The 26237-nt window shown below is 49.0% G+C and overlaps 1 protein-coding gene across 3 annotated transcripts in view; it reads left to right on the top strand.

The window, feature by feature from the left end:
• SEZ6L (seizure related 6 homolog like) overlaps positions 1-26237 on the top strand; it is a 185741-nt gene that overhangs the window by 142646 nt on the left and 16858 nt on the right. For all 3 annotated transcript variants that reach the window (XM_043438080.1, XM_043438079.1, XM_043438078.1), the window contains exons 10-12: positions 13051-13247; positions 18202-18396; positions 18719-18910. In XM_043438080.1, coding sequence (XP_043294015.1) covers positions 13051-13247; positions 18202-18396; positions 18719-18910 — 584 coding nt within the window. The remainder of the gene's footprint in view (positions 1-13050; positions 13248-18201; positions 18397-18718; positions 18911-26237) is intronic.

The raw sequence follows: 26237 nt of genomic DNA, 5'->3' as shown, positions 1-26237 counted from the left end.
AGAGCCACAACTACAGAGTCCCTATGCTGCAATGAAATATCCTGCATGGTGAAACAAAGATCCTGCATGCCACAACTAAGACCTGTACAGCCAAGTAAATATACATATTTTTGAAAGTTGATAGCAGCCCTCAGAAGCACAGACACTCAGTGTGTTAGTTGTTCATTTGTATCCGACTCTTGCCACCCCATGGACTGTAGCCCACGAAGCTCCTCTTGTCCATGGAATTCTCCAGGCAAGAATATTGGACTGGGTTGCCATTCCCTTCTTCAGGGCATCTTTCCAACCCAGAGATCGAACTTGGGTCTCCTGCATTGCAGGAAGATTCTTTACCATCTGAGCCACCAGGGAAACCATGTCCAGACAGCAGCATAAATCATGAAGAGAAATGGCCACAATAGAAAGAAAGCCCTCCAGTCCATTAGTGGAGAGAGAAGGGATTTTTTTCCAGAGCCAAACACTCTAGGGAATCTGGAGCAGCACAGTTCATAGAGGCCAAATTCCATCCTGTTTCACATGAGGAAACTGTGGCCCATAGATGGGGAAAGACTGTCCCAAGATTGCCCTCTCAGTCAGCTATCACCGTATAACAAACCACCCCAAATTCAGTGATAGAAAACAATAAGCTTGTGGCATGTCTCATGAGTCTGCAGGTCAGCAAGGAGGCGGCGGGGGCAGGGGGTCTTCTCCTGGTCTGAGCTGACTCCAGCCTGTGTCTGTGGGCAACTATGGGCTAGGTAGGAGGCCCCATGGGTCCATGGCTGGCCTTTCTTACGTATTTGGGGCAGGCTGGCTGTCAGTCTAGGCAGCCCTAGCCTGGGATGGTTCACCTCTGCTCCACGGGTCTCTCGTCATCCAACAGCTGGCTTGGGCTCCTTCCTGTGGCGACTGGCCAGCATTCCACAGCCATGAGCATTCCACTCAAGAGCATTCACGACCTCTTGAGTGAGCCTAGACCAGGAATTGGCGCGACATCATTGGTATCCTATGGCAAATCACAAAGCAAGGGCCAGACCAGATTCGAGGGATGGAGAAATGTACACCATCTCTTGGTGGCAGGTGTTTGGGAGCCTCCCTACAAAGGATCTGGACACAGAGGGGGCCCCAGAGCTTTGAAATCATTTCTGCACTCAAGCTACCAAACCCAACGAAGAGTAGGGGTGAGAACTCAGGTCTCCTGCTCCCAGTCTGAAACTCCAAATGACATCCCTGTGCACAGCTGTCCCTAGGAGAAGACTATCATTGCCCCCATTTTACAGATGAAGAAACTGAGGCCCAGAGAAGTGAGGTAACTTGCCTATGATCCCACAGCTATGAATTCTACCCAGGTCTCAGTGCCTGGCATAAGGAATCAGAAAATGTTTCTCTCTGCAACTGATGCTTCTTAACATGTGGAAGGCACTCTCAAAAGATCCTGAGATTTTTTCAGGAAAAGGCTCTCTTTTTGCCTGTCATAGAGGATGGTGACTGCAGCCATGAAATTTAAAAATACACTTGCTCCTTGGAAGAAAAGCTATGACAAATCTAGATAGCATATTAAAAAGCAGAGACATCACTTTGCTGACAAAGATCTATATAGTCAAAGCTATGGTTTTTCCAATAGTCATGTACGGATGTGAGAGCTGGACCATAAAAAAGGCTGAGCACTGAGGAGATGATGCTTTTGAACTATGGTGCTGGAGAAGACTCTTGAGAGTTCCTTGAACTGCAAGGAGATCAAACCAGTCAATCCTAAAGGGAATCAACCCTGAATATTCATTGGAAAGACTGATGCTGAAACTGAAGCTCCAATACTTTGGCCATCTGATGCAGAGAGCCAACTCACTGGAAAAGATCCTGATGCTGGGAAAGACTGAAGGCAGGAGAAGGGGATGACAGAGGATGAGTTGGTTGGATGGCATCACCGACTCAATGGACATGAGTTTGAGCAAAGTCCAGGAGATAGTGGAGGACAGGGAAGCCTGTTATGCTGCAGACCATGGGATCGAAAAGGGTGGGACACAACTTAGCAACCAAACAACAACAACAAAGGAAGTTTTGAGTTCAGATCCTAACTCTCCACGTCATTAGCTGTGACCTTGGATAAATCACTTTACTTCTCTGAGCTTCAGTTCCCTGTCTTTAAAAGGAGGATATTAATTACAGAGTCCCCACCAGTTAGAGTTCCTGGGAAGATGGAACTCTTGGCAAGGGCCTGACACCATGCGCACTCAGAAGTTTACTTGGCAGCTGGGATGATGATAATTAACTCCTTCCATGATGTGTGTCCAAATTTAGGTCTATTATACAACTATACGCGCACACACACAAATGTTGCCCCCAACTTCGGGCATTGAGGGATGAAGAAGCTTCATCCTAAGGCACTCCCCAGACGTCCTACCTGGTTGATTACTCCCCTTCCTCCCGCTGTTGGTGTGAGTGGTAACTGGGAAACACAGCCCTAGGACAGGTCCTCCCCAGCACGTGCCCTTTTCCACTCCTCAGCTGTGCCAGTTCTTCACAGCCTTGGCATCTGCAGCCGTGGGAGGGACCGCCCCCCCTCCACCCCCCACCTCCAGCCCGGCCCCTGCCTTGCTGGTGCACGCCTAGGAGCCCACGGCGTTCAGATGCAATTAGATCTGACGTCCCGCGAGCCGCTTGTCTGATGTGCAGTGGCCCTGGCGCTTACTCTCCATCCAGTGCTTGGTGAGGACCCACCATGTGCCTGGCATTGAGGTAGGCTATCAGAGGCTTGGAGAAAACACCAATTTACTGCATGCCAAACTCTTCAGAGTGCATCACCTCTGTCTGCTTAGTTAGTTCTCTAAACAATCCGTGAGTTCACACGGCGGGGTCTGGCAGCCAGGCGGGGCAGAGGCTCCAAGCGCGGTCGTGTGATGGCCGGGGGCCCCTGTGCAGCTACATCACACCTCCAGGGGAGCCTGGGGGGGCCCTCAAGCTTCCCAGCGGTTGGTTTTTTCCTGGAGGACCGTTCCTGCCCTCCCGGAGCCTGCGCTGGGTCACAGGGGATGTGTTTTGGCAGCTGAGATGAGCCACACCAGGCTGTACGAGGGGATGTCTTCAAGAAGGTGTGTCATGATGGGGGCTCAGAGCGCCAGTGAACACAGATCCGGCGGCTGTCCGCTCCTGCGGTGACAGCCCGGAGCTGCTTCCTGCAGCGAGCCGGGCCAGGGCCACGCCCCTCTGCACGGGCGTGTGTGTGTGTGTGTGTGTGTGTGTGTGTATGCGCGCGCGCATGTGTGCGTGTGTGTGTGTGCGCATGTGTGTGCATGCACAACACAAACATCACACACCACATACAGATCACAACGTGCGCACCACACATATCACACACACACATACCCCACACACACAACACACACACTACACACGTACCTTACACACTACTCACACACCACACACAGACAACACACCATACACACCACACACATACCCCACACACACTACACACACAACACACACACTACTCACACAACACACACAGACAACACACCACACATATCACACATACCCCACACACACTACTCACACACCACACATAGACAACACACCACACCACTACACACACACAACACACACACAACACAACACACATACCCCACACACACTACACAACACACCACACGCAGACAACACACCATACAAAACGCCACACACACTACACACATACCCCCCACACACTAGTTACACACCACACACAGACAACACACCACACACACCACACACATAGACAACACAACACACACACCACACACACACTACACACATACCCCACACAGACAACACACACACCACAAGTCCCAACCCACCCTTAATTAAACTCTAATTTATGCTTTAATTATACTCTCTCAAGTTCAGCTCTTTTACACTGACTCAGAGGTCCTAAAATGAAGAAGGCCTCTGGTCCCACTCTAACTGTTTAAATTTGGAGAAATTCCTGTCCAGAAAGAGGGAGCGATGTGGGCATCCGCACACAGGAAAGTCTGGGAAGGGCCGCGAGACCGCCTCTGGCCACCCTTGGGTGTGGGAAAGCCAAGCTTCACCAGCCTGTATCTGAATCGCTGAATTGTCAACCCCATCCCTTAGCGGCTGGTGATGGAGAGGGGAGGGAAGATGGGGGCCTGACCTCCTGGGGAGAAGGAAAGCGTGAAGCAGAAGGAAACTGTGGCTACTTCACAGCAGCCACACTTTCTTCCTTTCTGTTCTTTTCTTTTTTTTTTTTTTACAATTGGTGCTTTCTGAGATTTTCATCTAGAGAAATGAGGCCCAGGCTGGGCAGGTGACTTGTCCGTAGTCACAAAGCAAAGAAGCAACGGGGGTGGGGGTGGGCGGCTCTCAATGATATCTCCTGACGCCACAACCCTCTCCCCTAACAGGCTGTGTAATTCATTATGAATATATTTTTTCACAGACAGAAAAAAAATGCTCTGTTAATTGAATTCCTGGCACTGATTACAATGCTTACCGCTTTCAACAGTATTATCCCCATTTTACAGGTGAGGACACTGAGGATCAGTGAGTTAAGTCACTTCCTCAAGGTCACCTAGCTAGAAACCAGCTCACTGAGGGTTTGAACCCAGAGTCCATTCTGTTTGGACGGCCTCTCAAGATGGAGCGAAAAACACCAGGGTGGTTAGGGACTGGTTTCTTTCTGCTTTCCCAGCAAAGCAGCTGAGAAGTGTTGGGTTTGCCGCTGGTCCGCAGCGCTGGCAGTGATGTGCCTCGTTGTTGATCTTGCCGAAGCCTTGCCCGCTGTGTTGTGAATCGGCTCAGCCCAAGGATGTGGCTGGTCAGCCCGTGGGGTGGTCCCAGAGGAAAGGCACGTCCAGTGGGGATTGGGGGGTATCCTTCTTCTCTTTCTCATTGGAGATCCAAGAGGGAATTGGTCAAGACAGGGAGAAAAGTGGAGGAAAAGGAGAAGAGAAAGGCAGAACAGAGATGGGGTCTCACCCACATCGAAATCTCCAGGGCAGCGGCTTTCAGTCCCGGCTGCCGGCACACCCTCCTGGGGAACTTCAGTGCCACTGATGCCCGCGACCTGCGCCCCGAGATGCTGAGGGCCCCGTCCACCTGGGGTGCAGCCTGGACAGCATTGGGAGTTCTTAAATCTCCCCAGAGATTCTCTTGTGTAGCCAGGAATGGGTGAAGGCTGGGTCTGAGCCCTACACAGGCACGCTCTTGGTGAGTATCTGGAGGAGAAAGGAAGGAAAGAAAGCGGAGAAATAGGGAAGGACAGAGAAGGAAATGAGAAAACTGTTCATTTTTTATGCTTTAATGGGTCTTTTTAGGGAGCCAGAGAGATTGGTTTTCTCTGCCCTCCCCGGAGGTGACATGGTTTCTTGTCTCACCTGCTATTTTATCAAATTAAATTGAAACCAAATTAGCCCTGGGCCAAAGGGTCCCTCAGCAATTCCACAGTGCCAGGGAGCAGCTGGCATTGGCTGTGTGGCTTCGTGAAGGAGCCAAGGCCTTGGGATCTGGGCTCTTATGGGCTCAGTTTACTCCTCTGTGAAATGGGATTTCATTTTCTCAGGTCTCCTCACCATGTGGCTGAGGGGATATGAAGAGAGAATGGATACAAAAGAATTCTAAACAAGCCTTTTTCTTAAGGCCTTCAAAAATAGATAAGTGTTTTATAAAAGTTTTATTGCACTTACAACTGCACTTCTGGGTTCTGCTTCTCTTCTTTCCCTTATTTAAATTCAATGGTGTATTTAATCACCCATCTCTGCGGTCCGGTGGAGGTCCTGTCTTGATTGCAAGATGGTGTTTTCTTAAGACAGTCATTGAACCCCTCTGAGCCTCGTTTGCTCACCTGGAAGAAGCAGAAATAAACACACCACCATCCATCTGTGTACACGACAGTTATTTCACCTTTGCGAAGCCCTGGGCTTGGGCATGTCCCTTCGGGGAGCCCGCAGCCCTGCATGAGAGCTGATACCGGCAGGTAGAGTCCCACGGTTCAGCGCTAGAATCACGGCTTCTAACCACATGGCTCTCCCGTATGACCAGCTGTGTGAGCTTCAGCGTGTTTCTTCACCTCTGGGTGCCTCAGTTTGCTTACCTGTGAAATGGGTGAGAGTGGTGCTTCTTGGAGGTTTTGTCTGAGGATGAAATGAACGGGTGTGTGTGAATTGCTGAGAACAGCTCCTGCCTCTGAGGAAGCCTTCTGAAAGTCTTGGCCAGCTATCATACGGCCATAGAGGCAGGAGGGTGTAGGGAGCGCAGAGGGGCCTATAAAATGACGTCAGGCAGAGAGGAGAGGAGAGACATTCCAGACTAGAGGACCAGCCTGGCTAAGGCAGGTCTCTAGGCTGCAAAGGATCTGGTATCCGAAGATATTTGAGACAGCAGTGGTAGGCTGCCCGCCCCTCCCCCGCCCCGTGAACCCCCATGGAAGTCTTGGAAGGCTGAGAAACTGAGTGGAATTCTGTGGGCTAATTTTTGCTATTTCCACAGTCCAATTCTATTACCAGCTGCTTTTTATTTTCCTCCTTAAATTGGCTTGCCGTTTTCACTTGGCTTCCCCTAAGCAAGATAATGTCCGTGAAATGAGAAGTTCGATGTGCAAACCATATATTTATATATTTTTCTAATTCACATTTAAATAAATACATAACCATTAGACGTTTCCAAAGATGTTTATCTACCGCAAATCGTCTGGTGAATACTACTCAGGAGAGACTTTTAAAGGCGAGGTTGCTAAGCAAAGGTCAGATGTTTGTTAGGAAAGGAATAAGAAAAGCAAGGTGGCTTGCTCATCATTTCTTTCTGCGCCTTCTATGGAATATTAACTACAGCTCAGCAGTTACAAAGCTCCCTACCACTTTCTCCCCACTTGCAGGGTCCTGGTTTGTTGGAGTAAGGATAGGGAGATGGGGTTACCCTGCAGGGGAAATAGATGCCTGTATCTTGCTTAAGGGCACACTGCCCTCTGCTGGTCAAGAGAAAGTACACTTGCTAATATATGTTAGATTCAAATTTACATTCTATCCTCACCTCTTTGGCTCTGTAGACCCTTGTGGAAGCTATGATGAGGGTCCCTCGGACTGTTTTTATCCTTTGTGAAGAGGTAAAATACCCACATGATTCAAAACCCAAAGGTACAGAAGGGTCTACTATGAAAGTCAAGTTTCCCACCCTTCCCCAGCAAACAGCCCCCTCTATCAAGGCAAACGCTATATCCATTTCTTAAGCATCTTTTCCAGACTCTTAAAATATTTGCAAAACTGTAACAAATCTCATTCTACTAAATAAAACCTCCCAGACCAAGTAATCAGTTTAACACTGACTTTATCACATACTCTGTTATACATGATCAGCAACAAGATAAAACAAATTTGTTACCAAGAAATGTAAAATGTTTAGGAGACAAAATATTTTTTACATGGGGAGTCTGTAGAAAGAATAAATATTCAAATGAACTCTAGCGATGACATCATGTGAACCAAAGGCGTGCTGGGATACAGGGGAACAGTGAAACAAGGCTTCCTCATCCTGCAGGTTTTATTTGTAATTTTTAATTTGCATTTTCTGAGATAAGACTGAACCTAAGCATACTTTTTCTTTCTTTTTTTTAGTGAAGTGTTGTTGATTTACAGTCTTGTATTTGTTTCAGGTGTACAGCAAGTTGATTCAGTTATATGTATTTTTTTCAGATTCTTTTCCTTTATAGATTATTGCAAAATATTGAATATAGTTCCCCATGCTATGTAATAGGTCCTTGTCTGGGTACACTTTTGGGGCACGACTGTGTGGGACTTTCATGGGATGTTGTATGAAATAGGGGTTCCTATCTTGGGCTTTCACTCTGACAGACATAGGTTTGATCCAGGGTCTGATTCATATGTGACCTTGGGCAGATGGCTTCTCCTAGCTGAGCTTCAGTTTGCTTCTCCATGAGGAAATGGTAATGCATCTCAGCTTGTGGGGTTGCTGTCTGAGTGGATAATACTGAGCCGTTAGTGTTACCTAAATGCTAAGTGAGGTCTTGTCCCCAAACCCTTTTCATGGTTAAATAAGATTCCACTGGGTGAATAGACCTCGTTTGCTCCTCTATTGAACTGTCGAGGGAAGGCGTCCAGGTTTGTGTTTGGGAAGGATTTACCTGACTGCTGCTGGGAGAGGGGTGGGAGCCAGGGAAGGATGGAGTCAGTAAGCCTTCAGATCGCCCCACAATCCTGCTGAAAGGTGGAGAAAAGCCAGCGGCAGAGACCAAGGAGAAAGAGATGGCTTGTCGTGTCAAAGGAGACACAGAGGCTGCTATCTTCTGGCAGGAGCTCAAGACCCCTGTGCCCACGGAAAGCCTTTCCCTCTGACAGCTAAGGGGGGCTGGCCGTGGGAAGCTCTGGCTTCCTGAGGAATCTTCCCTGCGGGGGACCTGCTACACCCAATTCCAGTCAGATCAAACCCACCTGCCTGCCAGCACCTCTCCATCTCCCGTTAGCGCTGGAGTCAAACTGACATCCTGATTTCTCGGTGCCTCCTCAGATTGTATCTGGCTGACATCTCTCTTCTATCCTCTGCTGAAAGCCCTGCTCTGCCCTGTGGCCAATCTGCCTGCCGTTAAGTCTCTGCGTTTTCCTCTCGATTGCTGGGGGATTGCCCAGCGGCAGGGACCCTGGATGAACTCAATGTATCAAACACAGCTGGACAGGCAATCAAAAACACAGGCTCGTCTCTGGATCAGGAGGGAAAATCAATTACCAGCATTCATGTGTATCATTGGAACCAGCCTCTCAAAAAGCTGGATCCAGGAGGACAGGGAAGCCTGGCATGCTGCAGCCCACGGGGTCGCAGCGTCAGACAGGACTGAGTGACCGATCAACAACAGAACGGATACAGGAGAGAGCACCTTTGCTCTTTCTCCCACTGTCCTTCGGGCACCTTCTCCACTGTTTTGCTTCTCTGGGTGACAGCTTTGTTTTCATGGGTCTTCCGGTCACAACAAGTGTAGTGGAGTCTAATACTCATACAGCTCTAAACATTATTTGTTGTAAAAGCTCACCCCTCCCTCAGCTGGGCTCCTTGGGCTGGGAATTCTGCAATGAGGATGGGGCTCTGGGCTGCTGCTTTCTCACAGGACAGCCCAATGTCACCACCCTGTTGCATTATGGAAGGGATAGAGTGCTAATCTTTTTCCCTCGCTCCTATGGGGTGTACGTGATACTGGCAGAGCCCGGATGGTCTGGACCTTACCCTCTGCTGGATTCTACTGCCCTTTCAGGGTGGGACCATTTTTAAGGAGATGCATGGTGGCTGTTTTCATCAAGGGTTCACATCCAGACCTGGGAAACATCTCTGTTCTCGCCAGTGATGGGCAGCTCACTCCCAGTACCTCCCGTTTCTTCCTCTGTTCTGCCCCCAGGGAGGCAGGCAGCTCCAGGCTGATTTTTGTCATTACTCTTTTCTTGGTAAGCATCAAAGGTGGGGATTGTGATGGTGGTGCTGTTGATGGTGGTGGTGGTGGTGATGGTGGTGATGGTCATGATGATAGTGGTGATGATAATGGTGGCGGTGTTGATGGTAATGATGGTGGTGACGGTGTTGATGATGGGGATGGGGATGACGGGGATGATGATGGTTGTGATGGTGATGATAGGGATGATGATGGTTGTGGTGGTGATGATGGGGATGATGATGGTTGTGGTGGTGATGATGGGGATGATGATGGTTGTGTTGATGGTGATGATAGTGGTTGTGGTCGTGGTGATGGTGGTGGTGGTGTTGATGGTGATGATGATGGTTGTGGTGGTGTTGATGGTGGTTGTGGTGATGATGGGGATGGTGATGATGGTGGTGGTGTTGATGACAGTGATGATGATGGTTGTGTTGATATTGATGGTAATGATGGTGGTGGTGATGTTGATGATGGGGATGGGGATGACGATGATGATGGTGTGGTGGTGGGGATGGTGGTGGTGTTGATGATGGGGCTGGTGATGGTTGTGGTGGTGTTAATGGTGATGATAGTGGGTGTGGTGATGATGATGGTTGTGGTGGTGTTGATGGTGGTCGTGGTGATGATGGGGATGATGATGATGGTGGTGGTGTTGATGATAGGGATGGTGATGATGGTGATGATGATGGTTGTGGTGGTGTTGATGGTGACGATGATGGTTGTGTTGATGCTGATGGTGATGATAATGGTTGTGGTGGTGTTGATGGTGGTGGTGGTGATGATGGTGATGATGATGGTTGTGGTGGTGTTGATGGTGGTCGTGGTGATGATGGGGATGATGATGATGGTGGTGGTGTTGATGATAGGGATGGTGATGATGGGGATGATGATGGTTGTGTTGATATTGATGGTGACGATGATGGTTGTGTTGATGCTGATGGTGATGATGATAGTTGTGGTGGTGTTGATGGTGGTGGTGGTGATGATGGGGATGGCGATGATGCCCATAATAACATTACAACATGACATAACATTCAAATGAACAGACTTTGCTCAGGTGCTATCAGTGAACCTAGAATCTGATCCCAGATCTCCTGCATCCCTTACCTTGCTCTGAAAGCCCATGACATAGACTGGAAATAGTAAGCCCAATTCACAGGCAAGGAACTTCAGAAAAACCACACGCCCTCCATCAAAGTGTCGAACCAGGAATCAAGCCAGACCTTTCTGATTCCCAAGGCTGTGTGCTCTCCCCAGAGCACTGCTCCTTCCTATTTTAGAAGGAACAGACAGTTGTTCTTGGGTTTTCAAATGAAAGGTGTTTGCACCCTTGAAGATGCTTCTGCTGCCCTGAGATCATTGAAATGAATGATAGAATAAAGCGAAGTCATGCACTGTCTGCAAACCACTGTTACCAGCGGATTGGCTATGAAGTCGGCTTATAGAATAAACATCTCCACTCTGCTGGGCTTCATACTGACCTGATCCAGCGCTTTCATGAGCTATTGATGTTTTCATGGTACTTAGAGTTAAGAGGCTCTTCCATAGTTCAAAAACTGACATTAAGCCTACTATTTCTGTTGCCAAATAGACTGTCTGGCGGGCTCTTTCATAGCATAGCATCTGCTGAGCACCTATGGTATGCAGATGAAGGTAGTGACTCCAGAATGTCAATGTAATAGGGGTTTAGAGGTTGTCATCTAGTTGGAAACTGGCAGGGGGTAGGCAGAGTCTGGGAGCTTAGTCTTAAAGCCCTGTGTGCAAAGTAAGCCCACAACCTTTTCTCAGGAGAGGATATTCTGGGGAGTGGTGCATGGGAAGCTGATGGAGGGTACGGGGGCAATTAGAGCCTCCCTGAGTCACTCGTTGGCACAGCTAGACGTGAGGAATTGTGGTGGGTAAAGCGCATCCCCTGCTTGCTGGAAGCAGACCTTCAGCAGCGGGCCTTCTGTTTGTGTTGCTTTGTTCTTCCTGCTTGAAGCACCAACATGGGCGGTTTCCTCATCTCCTCCCCGCTCCCAGAGTGGCAGCAAACACTGCCCTTGGGCTTTGGATGAAGCTGGGGGGCGGGGGGGGGGGTGGTGCTGTCATCATCCGCATCAGTTCCCAGAACTTCACTGAAGGCCGTTTCCTAGAACTGTCCTCTGGCAGTGAATTGGTCCGTCAGGATGCTCCTGTTTAATATCCTTTAATGTCTCCCGTCCCCTGCAAGGTGACACCCAGGTGACCTAAACTTGGCTCTCTAAACCCTTCATGGTCTAGTCTCCACTCCCACGTCTATTCCCAAAGCTGGGCCCAGGGCCCACCCGGTGTCTTCCTTCAGGAGTCGTGACCCTTCTCCCTCCCTCCCTCTGCCTCAGGCACTGCCCTCTCTCCCTCTCCTGTTTGTCTGCCTTGTGGTCCCCTTCTCTTTCTTGAGGGTTCTGAGCAAGTATCACCTCCTCCAGGGAGGCTTCCATGATGCCCCCCCCCCATCTGAGTTAGACTCCCTTCTCTGCACTTATGATTATAACTCCTACCACAATCCCTGGCTTTCTAGTCTAAACAGACCACTGCTCTGTGACTCCTCATGTCTTCTGAGCAGAGCACAGTGCCTGGCACATACTGCATGCAGGCTAAGTTGCTTCAGTTGTGTCTGACTCTGTGTGACCCCCATGGACTGTAGCCCACCAGGCTCCTCTGTCCATGGAATTCTCCAGGCAAGAATACTAGAGTGGGTTGTCATGCCCTCCTCCAGGGATGAAACCTGTGTCTTTATATCTCCTGCGTTGGCAGGCAGGTTCTTTACCACTAGTAAAGAAGCCCTAGCACATAGTGAATGCTTGGAAATATTAGGGAGGGGACACAAGGAAAGGAGGGGACACAATCAAGGCTGCCTTGATTGATGCAGCCAAAGCTGAGTTACCTGGCATCCCTACAATCAGAAATCAATTTTACCCAGCACACCTCCCACAGCACTGGTTTCTGTGCCTTATTGAAGGCTTCCTGGGTTTCTAACTGTGCATCGTCAGTGTACTGTCGTGTCTGGGTCTTAGAAGTGTGTCATCCCGTGATGCTATGAATAGTGATGGCAGGTTGGAGCATCTTCCATGAATCTTCCATCTTTCTCCAGCCTGCCCGCAGTCCCATCCTCTAAACATAATAGGTAACCTGGCTGATTTTGAGGCATGTGCTGCATAATAAGTGGAAAGATCATTTCACTTTATATGAGGATGCAAGTTATAATTAGCAAGCAGTCAGCTTGTTCTGCATCAGAGAAAAACGGAAGACCCATGTCACACCCCCAGCAGGTGGCACATGCCCAGCACTTGCTTCACCCCAGAACGGGTTGTTAATGACGGGGGTATTGAAGGCAGTCCTCCCGGCAGTGCAGTACTCGGCTCTGCAGGGACCTCTGTGCAGGAATGGTCATTTCATGAATGAGTCTTCAGAAGCCCAATCCATCCACAGATCCAGTCCTGCTCGTGGGGAGGACCAGCATGTGCCATTTACAGGTTCAGCCTGTGGCTCCCTCACCCCCGACTTCTTAGCTTGGGCCCTGACCACATAGTATATCTCAAGAAAGAGTGCTGCCTGAAAAAAAATAATAGTCTATTGAATGTCCATAACTTGGCTTCTCAAGACCCCTCCTCTTCTCTCTGCCCCCAAAGCCTGAACCTCAGCAACAGCGACATCCTGACCATCTACGACGGTGACGAGGTCATGCCCCACATCTTGGGACAGTACCTGGGAAACAGCGGCCCCCAGAAGCTGTACTCGTCCACACCGGACCTAACCATCCAATTCCACTCGGACCCCGCCGGCCTCATCTTTGGGAAGGGCCAGGGATTCATCATGAACTATATCGGTAAGTGTTCTAGCCAGTTACTGTTTGTCTTTGTGTTTAGATGCAAGCCAAGACCATTTCCTCTAGCTGTGTCTTTTGGAGAGTGTTGTCCTATGTGAGTTTTTTTAATATATTGGCACAGAAAATATACATTGTTTTTTCATTTTTTTAAGAGGTGGGCTCTCTAGTCGAAGGACCAGGGTTCAAGTCCTAGTACTGTCATCAATGGCTGTGTGACCTTGGGCAAGTCACTTAACCTCTCTGAGCCTCTTTTTGTCATCTGTAAAATGGAAATAGTGATACCTCTTCCACGGGGTGGACACCAGGACTTAGTAGATTATGACTTTAACACATTATTGACCTGGAGATTTTTGCAGGAACTTAACTCCTCCTGTGGCCATAATACATCTCCAGTCAGTAATCTTGCCTGAACAAGATTCCATGTCTTTGGTTCTTCCCATTGGCTTGAAGATTTGCCCATCTCCAGCTGATGCAAAGTGTTCTCTTTGTACCTTCTCTGGCCTCTAGAATACAAGCTACTTCCCTAACCATTGGCTGTCTTAAGGAGCTTCATGCGTCTGAAAATAAGTCCCTTGCATTTGTTTTGTTTTGTTTGCTTGTTGTTGTTGTTGAGGCAGGCAATATGACTTTATTTGGGAAGCTGGCAGACAGAGAAGATAGCAGAATAATGTCTCAAAATAGCCCTCTTGGTCCCCTGCTTTTTATTTCCAGCTGGTGGACACTCCCCATCCCTTCCCTGCTCTGCATGCATCTCTCAGAAAAGCAATCACAAGTGTCTGTCTTCTTTTTTATGCGTCTCAGGGGCCTTTTTACCCTTGATTGCAGTGCTGAGTATTTCAGAGTGTTATTGCTGCCACTTTCCATGCATTCTTTACCGGCCAATGCCCTGGGCAGAGGCTTTCCAGGCCAGGTGCCCTCCGGAGTCAGCTGCCTTTGGAGGGAGAGTTTCTGGTGACTCAGCTTCAATCCATCTCCTTAGACCTTTCTTCCCCACCTCCCTCCCTCCTGGAAGATGAGGTCATAGTTTTTGCTCATTTGTCTCCTCTGGTACCCAAGTCAATCTTCCAAAATTGCATTCAGCTTGATGATGGAAATCTGACTCTCTCCAAAGCTGCCCAAGGTTGACCAGAAAGCCTGGCTGGTGTTCAGTTTGGCAATCTCTTAAAGAGGAGGTATTCTTGTTAATTGATACTGAAAAACTCAGATTCGTGTGACAATTTGAAATTGGCCAGCACTATTATGTGTATTATTTTATTTCATCTTCAAATGCATTGTCTCTGTTTCCAGAGAGCTTGGTTCACAAACTTTCATGCCAGGCCCTGTGGGAGGCATCAGGATTACAGGAACAAATAGAGTTCTCTCCCTGCCCTTGAGCCAGTTAGTAAAGATGGGAGAGAGAGTCCCATTAGCAGAAAATAGCAGGACCATATCCTGATGAGTATAGGATTCCAGCAAGTGCTTCCCCGAGATGCACAGCCTGGCTCATATAGGGAACACAAAAAGAGAGAACAGTTCCGTTTTTTCTTATTTCTGTTGAAGAAACATATAGCTAATTTCTGTATTTAATTTTTTAACAGTTTTTTTTTTTTTTTCCCGGCTGCTCTGGGTCTTCGTTGCTACATGAGGGCTTTTCTCTGGGTGTGGCTTCTAGAGAGGCTAGTCTGTAATTGCAGGGTGCGGGCTTCTCGCTGGGGCCTCTTCTGTCATTGCAGGGCATGGGCCCTAACTGTACCACTTCAGGAGTTGTGGCACACAGGCTCAGTTGCTCAATGACATGTGGGATTTTCCCAGACCAGGGATCAAACTGGGGTCCCCTGCATTACAAGGCAGATTCTCAACCACTGGACCACTGAGGAAGCCTTGTATCTAGTTTTTATGTCAATAAATTGCTCATCCCTACCTGGGTGGAAGACCATGTTGATTTCAGAGGAGGCCAGGTCTGAAGTCAGTGGAAAAGGGTGCCATGATTGATTAGTGATGTCTGTCATGGGCACGGGAGAGGTGTTTGCTACCCTGGGTCTAGATTTAACCAGACGTAGGTGCAACTCCCATCCAGTAGAGGGGTCCAATGGGAGGGTTGGGGGTTTCTCTTGTCATCTAGAGAATTCTGAAGCTCCTAGACTGATCTCAAGGCCTGACCCCAGCTCTGCGAGGTGGCCAAGGCTTATCTGCACTGGATGCTTCAGAGCCGTCTATGGGAACCCTGAGCCTACGTGGTTCTGACTTTCCATAATTATTTTCTCCACAGACAGAAGCAAAGACCCATTCTCCTCATTGTTTTTTTGTTTTGCTGTTGTCTGTGACCAAGCGTATGGGAGGGAAGGGAATTAAAAAGCAGAAATGAGTAAGCAGTGTTTTGCAAAGAGATATTGGTCACTTGTGTGTTTATTCCTCTAATCCCAGGATAATAAATAAGCTCCATATTGTGGGTCAGCTCCAATCAATGACAGTGGCTCTCTGGAGTGTTGTGTGGAAAAGGATTGGGAGGTTTCAGCTTGACTCAAAGAAAGAAGTTGCTGTGATTGATAAGTGATGTCTGCTCTGAGCGTAAGACTGGGAAGTGGTGGCATGTACTCCGTACATTTGGGTATTTCTTTTGCCAAAAATTGGACCATCGTGCTGATCTTGACCATGAAAATGGAACCATGACTTCAGATCCCTAAATCCTGGCGCCTGCCACATGGTAGGCACTCATGTCTTAGTCAAAACAAATCACTGAATCCATATATCTCATATTAGTGTTATTCTCATACCCTGCACATTAATTAGTTTCCACCTTGCCTCTAGGGATACTCAGGGTCATGATTCTTGCCTGTACTCTATGATTGAGGACAGTGAGGCTCAGAGATACTTATTGACATGACAGGCGTCACCCAGCTTTTAAAAAACAAACAATGACAACAAAGGATTAGAAGGGACGTTATCTGACTCCTAAGCAAGTTTAGCAAAGTTAACAAAGTTTCATAGGAACAGATCATTCCAGAACCTTCACCTGGGATGTTTGGTGAACATGTAGATTTCTGAATCAGGGTCTCCAGTGGGGGTCTCCTGAATCAGAAACTGAAGAACAGAAGGTTAAGTGACCGGGCCAAAGCCACCCAGTTAGCAGACTGCGGGGCCACACTTTGAGCCAAGGCTCTGCTGCATGGTGGCAGCGCTGAGTAATGACAAGCGTGATGAATGCCCCGGAGGAGACGGGAGGTCCTATGGAAATGTGTAGTCGTGTCAGCTCATTGAAAAGTCACACATATATGTATGGAATCTAGAAGGATGATACTGATGAAACTATTCACAAGGCAGGAGCAGACATGCAGACATAGAGAACAGACGTGTGGACGTGCTGGGGAAGGGGAGGCTGGGACGCGTGGAGAGAGTAGCACTGACAGATTTACACCGTCACGGGTAAAGCAGATAGCTGTGGGACGCTGCCTAGCGCGGGGAGCTCTGCTCCATGCTCACTGACAGCCTAGAGGGGTGGGGGGAGCGGGGAGGGAGGCTCTCGAGGGAAGGGATATGTGTGTACGTGTAGCTGATTCGCGCTGTTGTACGGCAGAAACTAACATGACATTGTCAAGCAATTGCACTCTAATTAAAGCATAAATATTTTAAAAAAAGAAGATGCAAAAAATAAGTCAGGCAAGCAAACCGTTCTGTCTCAAAACTCTTGGCACCAGGCAGACCACAGAGTATTTGCCCCCATTTCTCCTCTTTCATCCAGACTCTGAGCTTTTGCAGCTGTGTCCCAAATCCAGGGCTTGGCTGATTTTTCAAAGGCCTAAAAATAGAGGCTTCTGCTCCCCACCAGGCAATTCTAGAAGCCGTTTCCCGCTCCCCTCCTTCTCGCAGACACCCAGGAGATCTCCTTCCCTCAAATAAAATCATGATGAAATCCCAGGGAAAAACCATTGCTTGTTTCTCAGAATGACTTTCCCGCAGACAGAGGAGGTGCTTTGCTTCCCCCAGAAGCACAGAAGAGCCGCAAATTAATTATCCAGTGTAATTAGCTCTTGTCTCAAAATCTGTGCAGTGGGCACTCTGAAGGGAGAGTTGTAGTAGTGGGCTTTGGATTGCTACCTTAGTAACAAAGGTTAGCAGGAGGAAAACAGAGTTTCTCTGGAGGAAGACTCTGTGATGATAAGCTGTGTGTAGCGTTTTCTGGAGTGTGGTTAATGTTCACTGATGGCAGGCAACGGGATTTGAAGAATGCAACCAATAGTTATTTATATCTTAATAGTTACATGTTTGTCTCAATCTGCAGTACAAAAAATGAATATGACTAATCCATCAAGCCCATAGATCTATGGACATTTCTTAGGACAAGGTTGAGGCTATGTGCATGTATGCACGCTTGGCCATGCCTGACTGTTGTGATCCTGTGAACTGTAGCCCGCCAAGCTCCTCTGTCCATGGGATTTCCCAGGCAAGAATTTTGGAGTGGGTTGCCATTTCCTTCTCCAGGGTGTCTTCCCAACCCAGGGATGGAACCTGTGTCTCGCAGACAGATTCTTTACCACTGAGCCACCTGGGAAGCCCCAAGGCTGAGGACAGTAGCAACCTACTGCTATGTAACAGATGACCCCCCCATGCCCAAATTAGCAGTAAATGTTTACTGTCTCACCGTTCCTGTGAGTCAGAAGTTCAGGAGTTCACACTGAGTGGCCTTGAGTCGGGATCTCTCATGAGGTTGTGGTCAGGATGTCAACTGGAGTCGCTGTCATCTGACAGCTTGACTGGGGCCGGAGGTCCCACATCCACAGTGGGAAGAAATCATTGTAAAATCCCCCCTGGAGAAGAGTTCCTGCAGGTTAAGAGTTCCTGCCGGATTTCAGAAGTTGTGTTGCTTATATCCAGAGGCGTCCTCATCTTCCATATGCTCTTCCCTCCGACATTCATAAAACAAACCCCCAATAGAGAGGCCACCTTCCCATCTAAGGATGACATTTTTGTTTTAAAGAGGTGTCAAGGAACGACTCCTGCTCCGATTTGCCCGAGATCCAGAACGGCTGGAAAACCACTTCTCATACGGAGCTCGTGAGGGGGGCCCGAATCACCTACCAGTGTGACCCCGGCTACGACATCGTGGGGAGCGACACCCTCACCTGTCAGTGGGACCTCAGCTGGAGCAGCGACCCCCCATTCTGCGAGAAAAGTAAGAGCCGTCTCGGTTTTTTTTTTTTTCCCTTTAGGTCATCAGACCGTAAATCCCTCCATTACAAATACCGTTAGGTGCAGTGTGCAACCTTGTATACGGGTCCTCGGACCCTGACACAAACATTTATTGGGGGCGCCAGTTCTTAAAAGCGAAATTAAACTCAAGTCTCTTTTGTCCTGGCCTGTTCTCCAGCCACATGCGCTGTCTTTCAAATGAGGGAAGAGCTAAGTGGGGGCGTGTCCTAGACCCTTCTGTAGTTCTCAGCAAACCGGCGCTCACGCGGCCCTGACGCCCGCCTGGTCTGGTCTGTCCCGCACAGTCATGTACTGCAGCGACCCCGGGGAGGTGGACCACTCGACCCGCCTGATCTCTGACCCCGTGCTGCTGGTGGGCACCACCATCCAGTACACCTGCAGCCCGGGCTTCGTGCTGGAGGGGAGCTCCCTCCTGACCTGCTACAGCCGCGAGACCGGCACCCCCATCTGGACCTCCCGCCTGCCCCACTGTGTCTGTGAGTCCTCTGCACTGATTTGAGGCCCCCCGGGGGGGACTCTGCCGGGAGGGTTGGCTTCCTTTTCTTACTGGTGGAGGGCCGGGCTGTCAGGAGGCAGCATCCACTGTTGGGAGCATTTGTTATGATTACCGTCCTATGACCACAGCTCACAGGGATTGAGGGTGCTGCTACTCCAACATTCATGGTAAACGTTATCATATGGTTAAGATTTACGGTGAGTTTATCAGGCACTGTGCTGAGTCTGCCTGCAATGCAGGAGACCCTGGTTCTGGAAGACCCCCTGAGAAAGGAATGGCAGCCCACTCCAGTATTCTTACCTGGAGAATCCCATGGACAGAGGAGCCTGGCGGGCTACAGTCCATGGAGTCCCAAAGAGTCGGACACGACTGAGCGACTAACACATACATACACACACACACACGCACACACACACTGGTTGAGTCCTTCACCAGAATTCCCTCTCTTCCTCCTCTAGTAGCTTTGAGCACGGTAGTACTGTCTCCATCTCCTAAAGAGGATACTGAGGCTCAGAGAGATGGAATCGTTGCCCCAGCTCACGCAGCCTAGTTAGTTATGAAGGAGGCCAGAGGCAAACCCTGCCTGCCTGACCCCGCGTGCTTAAAATCAGGCGGTCCACAGGGCAGTAAACAGAGTGGATTTGAACTCTTTGGCCTCCTCTATGGAGCCATCAAAACAAATGTTTGACTTTAAAAAAAAAAAACCTCTTTGGGGGTTTCTCTACCATAAAAACTCCAAAAAGGCTTCTGAGGTCACTCTGAGAATGGAAGGGTAAGACCATATTCTCACCAGGCAGAGGCGGTGGAGAGCAGGGGTCTGGAGGTCTCAGCCTCAGGAGTGCACGGGAATCGTCTAGAATGTCTGAAAACTCCCTGGAGATCCGAATGCTGTAGGTCTGGGGTGTAGCCTGAGTTTCAGAAGCTCCCCAGGGATTCTGATGTGCTGAGAGGGATGGGACCCGTTGCTTAAGGAAAGCCTGAGGCCCCGCACAGGGCACAAAGCCTCACACACTGGCCGGGGCTCAGAGGTGCCGGCCACGCTGCTGTTTTGTGTGCTGTCTTGCATGAGCGTGTTTCAAACAGATCCACAGCCAGCCCAAGCTCCCAGAGCCGCACTGAGGTCTCCGATAGTACTGGAGAATCAAGAATTTAAACAACAAGAAGGTAGATGTCGATCATTTATGTTTATTGTAAACTCATCTACATCTGGGGGCTTCCCTTGTGGCTCAGTTAGTAAAGAATCCACCTGCAATGTGGGAGACCTGGGTTCAATCCCTCGGTTGGGAAGATCCCCTGGAGGAGGGAAAGGCTACTTACCCCAGTGTTCTGGCCTGGAGAATTCCATGACTGTATAGTCCATGGGATCGCAAAGAGTCAGACACAACTGAGCGACTTTCACTTCACTTCGTCTCCATCTGATGTAATGAGCTTAGGACATGGCTTTCCGCTCCAGCGGCTATGTCTTATCACTTCTCACGAGTCTTCCAAACAGGCTGCATGGACTTTTTCATGGCCACACAAATAAGCAGTCCTGCCATTCAGACGGGTAAAAGTCGTTGCTGTCGGAAGACAATTGGAAAGCCAGAAAATCCTTGTCCTCTTCCGTTGGATAAACAGATACAGGCAGACCTTGGAGATTACTGTGGGTTCGGGTCCAGACAACCACGATAAAAGCGAATGTTGTAGTAAAGCAGAGATTTTGGTCTGAGATGGAGACACAGACGCTGGGAGAGCGTCCTGTGATGGCAGAGGCAGTGGTGGGAGTTTCACACCTGCAAGTCGAGGGTGCCAGGGATGGCCAGCGACCCCCAGAAGCTGGGGAGAGGCAGGGTAGCACCCACCTTTGGAGGTTTTGGAGGGAGCAGGACCCTGCTGCCTTCTTGACTTCAGGCTTCTCACCTCCAGAGCTAGGAGACAAGGAGTGACTTCTGTCCCGAGCCCCCTGGTTAGTGACCTGCGTCACAGCCCAGGGAGCAAATACAGCTCTCATGACCCCAGTGACTGTGAGTGAGTGAAAGATGCTCAGTCGTGTCTGACTCTTTGTGACCCCATGGACTGTAGCCCGCCATGCCCCTTCCTCTGTCCATGGGATTCTCTCCAGGCAAGGATACTGGAGTGTGTTGCCATTTCCTTCTCCAGGGGATCTTCCTGACCCAGAAACCGAACCCGGGTCTCCGGCATTAGCAGGCGGATTCTTTACTGCCAAGCCACCAGGGAAGCCCCGAAGGTGAACTGCAACCCATGTGGGAGGGGGGTGGTCAGAAGCGTCTTGAGTCATTCAAGCTGCTGAGCCCCAGAGATGAAAAGCTAAAAATAGAAGCTGATTTAAAAATACTGAAGGGTGCAGATATTTTTTTTAAAAGAAAGGAACAGCACCTCACTCGTCAAGCACAGTTTTCAAAGACCCTCCAGGCTGCAGCAGCTGCTGGGCTTCCCAGAAAGCAGCCCCCCTGCCTCGGGGCCTCTGCCTTTCCAGGATCCGCAGCACTCTGGTGAGAAGGCGTCCCGGACACCTGTACTAATGAGTTCACAAGTCAAGCCAGGTGTCAGGAAACACGCTGTCCTCCTCCTAGACGCCGGGAGAACCCAGCATGGGGTTCCAGCATCGTTCCAGGCCCGGCGAGGCCGACGGGAGATGACACGTGAGACGGGAGGACGGTCAGAGTCTAGCAACGAGGTGCCCAGAGTGAGGGGGAGGTTGCATCCGGATGCCGCGATGAGGACGAGGTCATTGGACCTAAAGCGGCTCTAAGATGTTTCCTCTGCTGAGCCAAGGAAGCAGCCCCAGTTTGATGGGCACTGTGGCTGTGCCCAGCCCTTCCCCAACATTCACACATTTACCCTCACAAAACTGCATGAGCCGTGTGCGTGTGTCCACTTGAGAGCAGGCCGAGAGGGCCCAGAGAGGGTGAGCACCTTTCCTGAAGTCACACAGCAGGCAAGGGAAGCAGGATTCCAGCCCAAGCCTGATTAACTCCCCAAAGCATCATCTTCCCGCCTCACCTCTCTGCAATCATAGCTCCTGGGCAGAGCTCTGGGACTCTGCTGTGAACCAAGGTCTTCCACCAAGAGAATCAGGAAGCAGACGGCAAATTGTGTAAGCTCAGGATGTCCACAGTCCCTGTTCACAGTCACTTGCCAATGACCATAATTTGGCCAGGCTGGGACTCAAAGCCATGTCTTCTCACTCTTGGTTCCTTTACCCCAGGCCACTTGAAGAGGAGACAGATCAGGAGTGGGTAGAAGGAAGAGTCTGGGGTTTGCCATCAGACCCACCCCCGGCTCTGCTGGGTGACGTTGGGCAAGTAGCTTGCCCTCTCTGGGCCCCGGTCCCAGGTCTGTGAAAAGGGGATTACTACATCCTACCAGGCAGGGTTATTGCATGTAGCTCAGTCATCTAACAAGTCCTCTTATATGCAAGCAGATGCTGACACAGAGGCCCCCAAACTTTCTCAACTCACAGAATCTCTAGAATGCCAAGATTGTTTTGTAAATTTCCCAGGCTAGAACACTTAGCAGTTACACTTATTAACCAGTTAGGTCCAAACCACTTAATAAGTAGCTATATCTGACAACTTAGTAGCTGCTTGAAAAAGTAATGCCCATGAATTCAGAGAAAGGATTGTATTTTTATTTCATTCTTAAATAATACTTATCTATAATTAATAACACAGTTACTTCTGTGGGGATGTGTGTGCCTTTTGGGTTCTCCCAAACTTCTCAGCCTTTTATCATCAGGCTGGGCCCTGCCACCTGCATCTCCTGTTCCACCTTGACTTTGTCACAGTCCTTGCTTTTTAGCAGAGCAACCAGAGAAAACCTAGCATCATCGAAAAGAACATAGCTCAGTCTGATGTTAAAATTGTGAGCTTCCTCAAACTAGGAGTTCACATGGGGCTGGAAGGTGTCACCGTGTCTCCTCCACATTTTTTAAAAACCTCACTGCACCCTCATGAGTTCATGGTGGCACCCCGGGGCGCCATGGTACATAGTTTGGGAACAGTGGTGGTAGGTCCTGAAAATACAGCAAAAACACAGTGATATATAAACAGACACAATCTGCATAGTCAGGAAGCCTGGGATCTATTGAAGATGTGAGAGGAGAAACAAGTCGATAAAAGGAATAACAATGAATCTTCAGCATCACCTCCTCCAGGAAGGCCTCCCTGCCTGCCTAGGCTAGGTCATGTTTCTCTCCTCTGTGCTCCCATGGCTCCTATAGCTACACAGTACTTGCTGCCGCTTATTGAAATGATCTGTTTTTATGTTCAGAGAGTCACACACTTACTAGGAATGTATCCATTTGGTCGTTGTATCCCTCGGTCCCAGCAGACTCAAAAAATGATGGTATTTGTTGCAGTTACTGTGTTGGTCATTGTTAGCAGTACTAACGTGGTCTTTATTGCACTTTGTGGCTTCGTTGCAACCTCCCTTCTTTGGAGGCAGAGTGGTAGATGGCTCCTGGGAATCCCATCCAGAAGACATAAACCGCACCACGAAAAGTCATGAGGATCTGACTCAGTCAGTGAGGGTTTTCTGGATGGAATCTCCAGGGAGGCTTGTAGGGCTCCCCCAAGAGGCCCTGGCTCTTCACAGCCCAGAACCCACAAATATGTGACCTGGAGAGTCCCCGACCTGGACCGAACCCACATGGCCAGACGGTGGCCTTAGTAAAAGTTTCCACTGATGAACTGTCCCCAGCGGCCTCACCTCAGCCAGCGTGCCAGGCTCGAGTAGTGTGCCTGTCTTCATTTAGAAATTCCTGCCCCTGAGAAAGCAGTGTGTGCTGCGCTAAGTCACTACAGTCATGTCCAAATCTTTGTGACCCAATGGACTGTAGCCTGCCAGGCTCTGTCCATGGGATTTTCCAGGCAAGAATACTGGGGCACGTTGCCATTCCTTTCTGCAGGGAATCTTCCCAACCCAGGGATCGAATCTGCATCTCTGACATCTCCTGCATTGGCAGACAGGTTCTTTACCACTAGCTCCAACTGGAACAAACCTTCATTATAGCAAAACCATTAAGTGCACAGGACTTCAAATCCAGCAGGTCAAGTTTGCCCTGCCACTTGTCAGCTGGGTAACTTTAAACAAGCCAAAGCTGGTGTCCTTATCAGAAAAATTCACCATGACAACCATAGATATAGATGCTCATAACCATGTGTCTAGCATATAGTAAGTGCTCAGTTAACACTGGTTGCTAATTACCACTCAGTTTCAATGCTCCACTACTGTAGAGTATGTTATAAACCATTCACAGCAATAACCAAGCAACCTGATTTTGAGCATTTTGCTCACATGTGCTCCATAAATGTACATTTTTTCCTGTACCTAAAGAGAGGGAGAGTGGCTGGGAGGGAATGAGGGTAGCTTGATGGATTATGTCTATAAGCCATGAGTCCAACTCACTTGAATTCCTGGGAGAGGTCAGGATGACATCACACAGATTACCATCAGAATTGTTTAGACCTTAGACAAGTGATTCTCAACAGGGCTGAATTTGCTCCCCAGGGGACAGTTGTCAGTGACAGTTCCTAGAGGCATCTTTGGTTGTCATTGGGAGAGGTTATGCTTGCATCTAGTGGGCAGAGGCCAGGGATGCTGTCCAACATCCTGCAAGGCTCAGGACCACCCCCCTCCCACAAAGAACTCCCCAGCCCAAAATGTCAGTCACACCTAGGTTGAAAAATACCTGCCTTAAACAATCTTACTTCAAAGTGTGAGTACATCCTCACAGTGGGAATGCCATAGTCCAGCCATATCTCAGCTTACAGATGAGGTCTTGGTCCAGTCCGTTTACTTAACAGGCAGGAGAAAAATGAAGTCCAGAGGCGTGAAGCGAGCAGCAGAGCCTGGCCTCCAGTTTCAAATTTAGGTCACTTCCCATGTCACTTTCCTGCCATCTTCTGGGAACTGAAGATAAATACAGATGCCTTCAAAGACGGTTGGTTTCTACCAGGGATGTAATTCCATGGGGAATTCTTCTCACTCTTACTGATGATTGGGTCAAAAGTGAATCAGACTGACTCTGGAGGCAGAGAATCAAACCACAACTCAGCCACTTCCTTCTTGTGTACCTTTCATAAGAGACCTTCGCCCGAGCCTCAGGTTCCTCAGCTGTAAAATGGGCTCTCTGGTGCAGTGATTAACAGAGGACTTGGACCACTTGGATTTGAATCCTCTCTCTCCCACTAACTGGCTTGACAGGTTACCCAGTGGGATACCCCAACAGTTCTTCATTTGCACAGATATCAAATGGGGACAGCCATAACAATGTGTCTTGGGGTTGTTGTAATAATTAAAAGAGGTGGCGCTAATGGTAAAGAATCTGCCTGCCAATGCAGGAGATGCAAGAGACTCAGATTTGATCCCTGAGTCAAGAAAATCCCCTGGAGAAGGAAATGGCAACCCACTCCAGTATTCTTGCCTGGGAAATCCCATGGACAGAGGAGCCTGGCAGGCTCCAGTCCACGGGGTCACAAGGAGTTGGACACGACTGAGCGTCTAAGCATGTAGATAGAAAAACTCCAAGCAGTGCCTGACTCATGGGATGCTCTCAGTACATGTTGGCTGTTCTGATCAGTACTGTTGTCATCTTTAAGGATTTGGGGGAAATTAGAAATAATGTTTGCAAATCATCTGGTACAGAATGGGTGTTTGACTATTTTGGAAATTAATGGATTAAGTGGTTAATTTCTTAACCACTCCAAGACACCAAAGCAGCAGCTCTGAGTCCAAACCCTTCAACCCTAAAGTTCTGGCTGGATCTTAAGGGTCTATTTCTATTTTGTAAAAATATTTATTTACCTCATTTTTTAAAAAATTCCACATATAAGTGATATCATATGATGTTCATCTTTGTCTGATTGACTTCACTTTGTATAATAATCTCTAGGTCCATCCATGTTGCTACAAATGGCATTATTTCATTTTTTCTTATGGCTGAGTAATATTCCATGGTTGGAGGAGGAAATGGCAATCCACTTCAGTATTCTTGCCTGGAGAATCCATGGACAGAGGAGCCTGAAAGGCTACAGTCCACGGGGTCACAGAGTCGGACGCGACTGAAGAGACTCAGCACAAACTCCCATGGCGTGTGTGTATACATATGTGGTCAGTCACTCTGTTACTTCTGACTCTTTGCAACCCCGGGGACTGTAGCCTTCCAGGCTCCTCTGTCCATGGAATTTTCCAGGTGAGAATACTGGAGTGGGTTGCCATTTCCTTCTCCAGGGGATCTTCCCCACCCAGGGATTGAACCTGTGTCTCCTACATTGGCAGGTGGATTCTTCACCGCTGCGCCACCT

Source organism: Cervus canadensis, chromosome 1 (assembly GCF_019320065.1).
Source record: "Cervus canadensis isolate Bull #8, Minnesota chromosome 1, ASM1932006v1, whole genome shotgun sequence".
Taxonomy (NCBI): Eukaryota; Metazoa; Chordata; class Mammalia; order Artiodactyla; family Cervidae; genus Cervus; species Cervus canadensis.
Note: the sequence above shows the minus strand (reverse complement) of the source record. Positions and strands in the feature narration are given on the sequence as shown.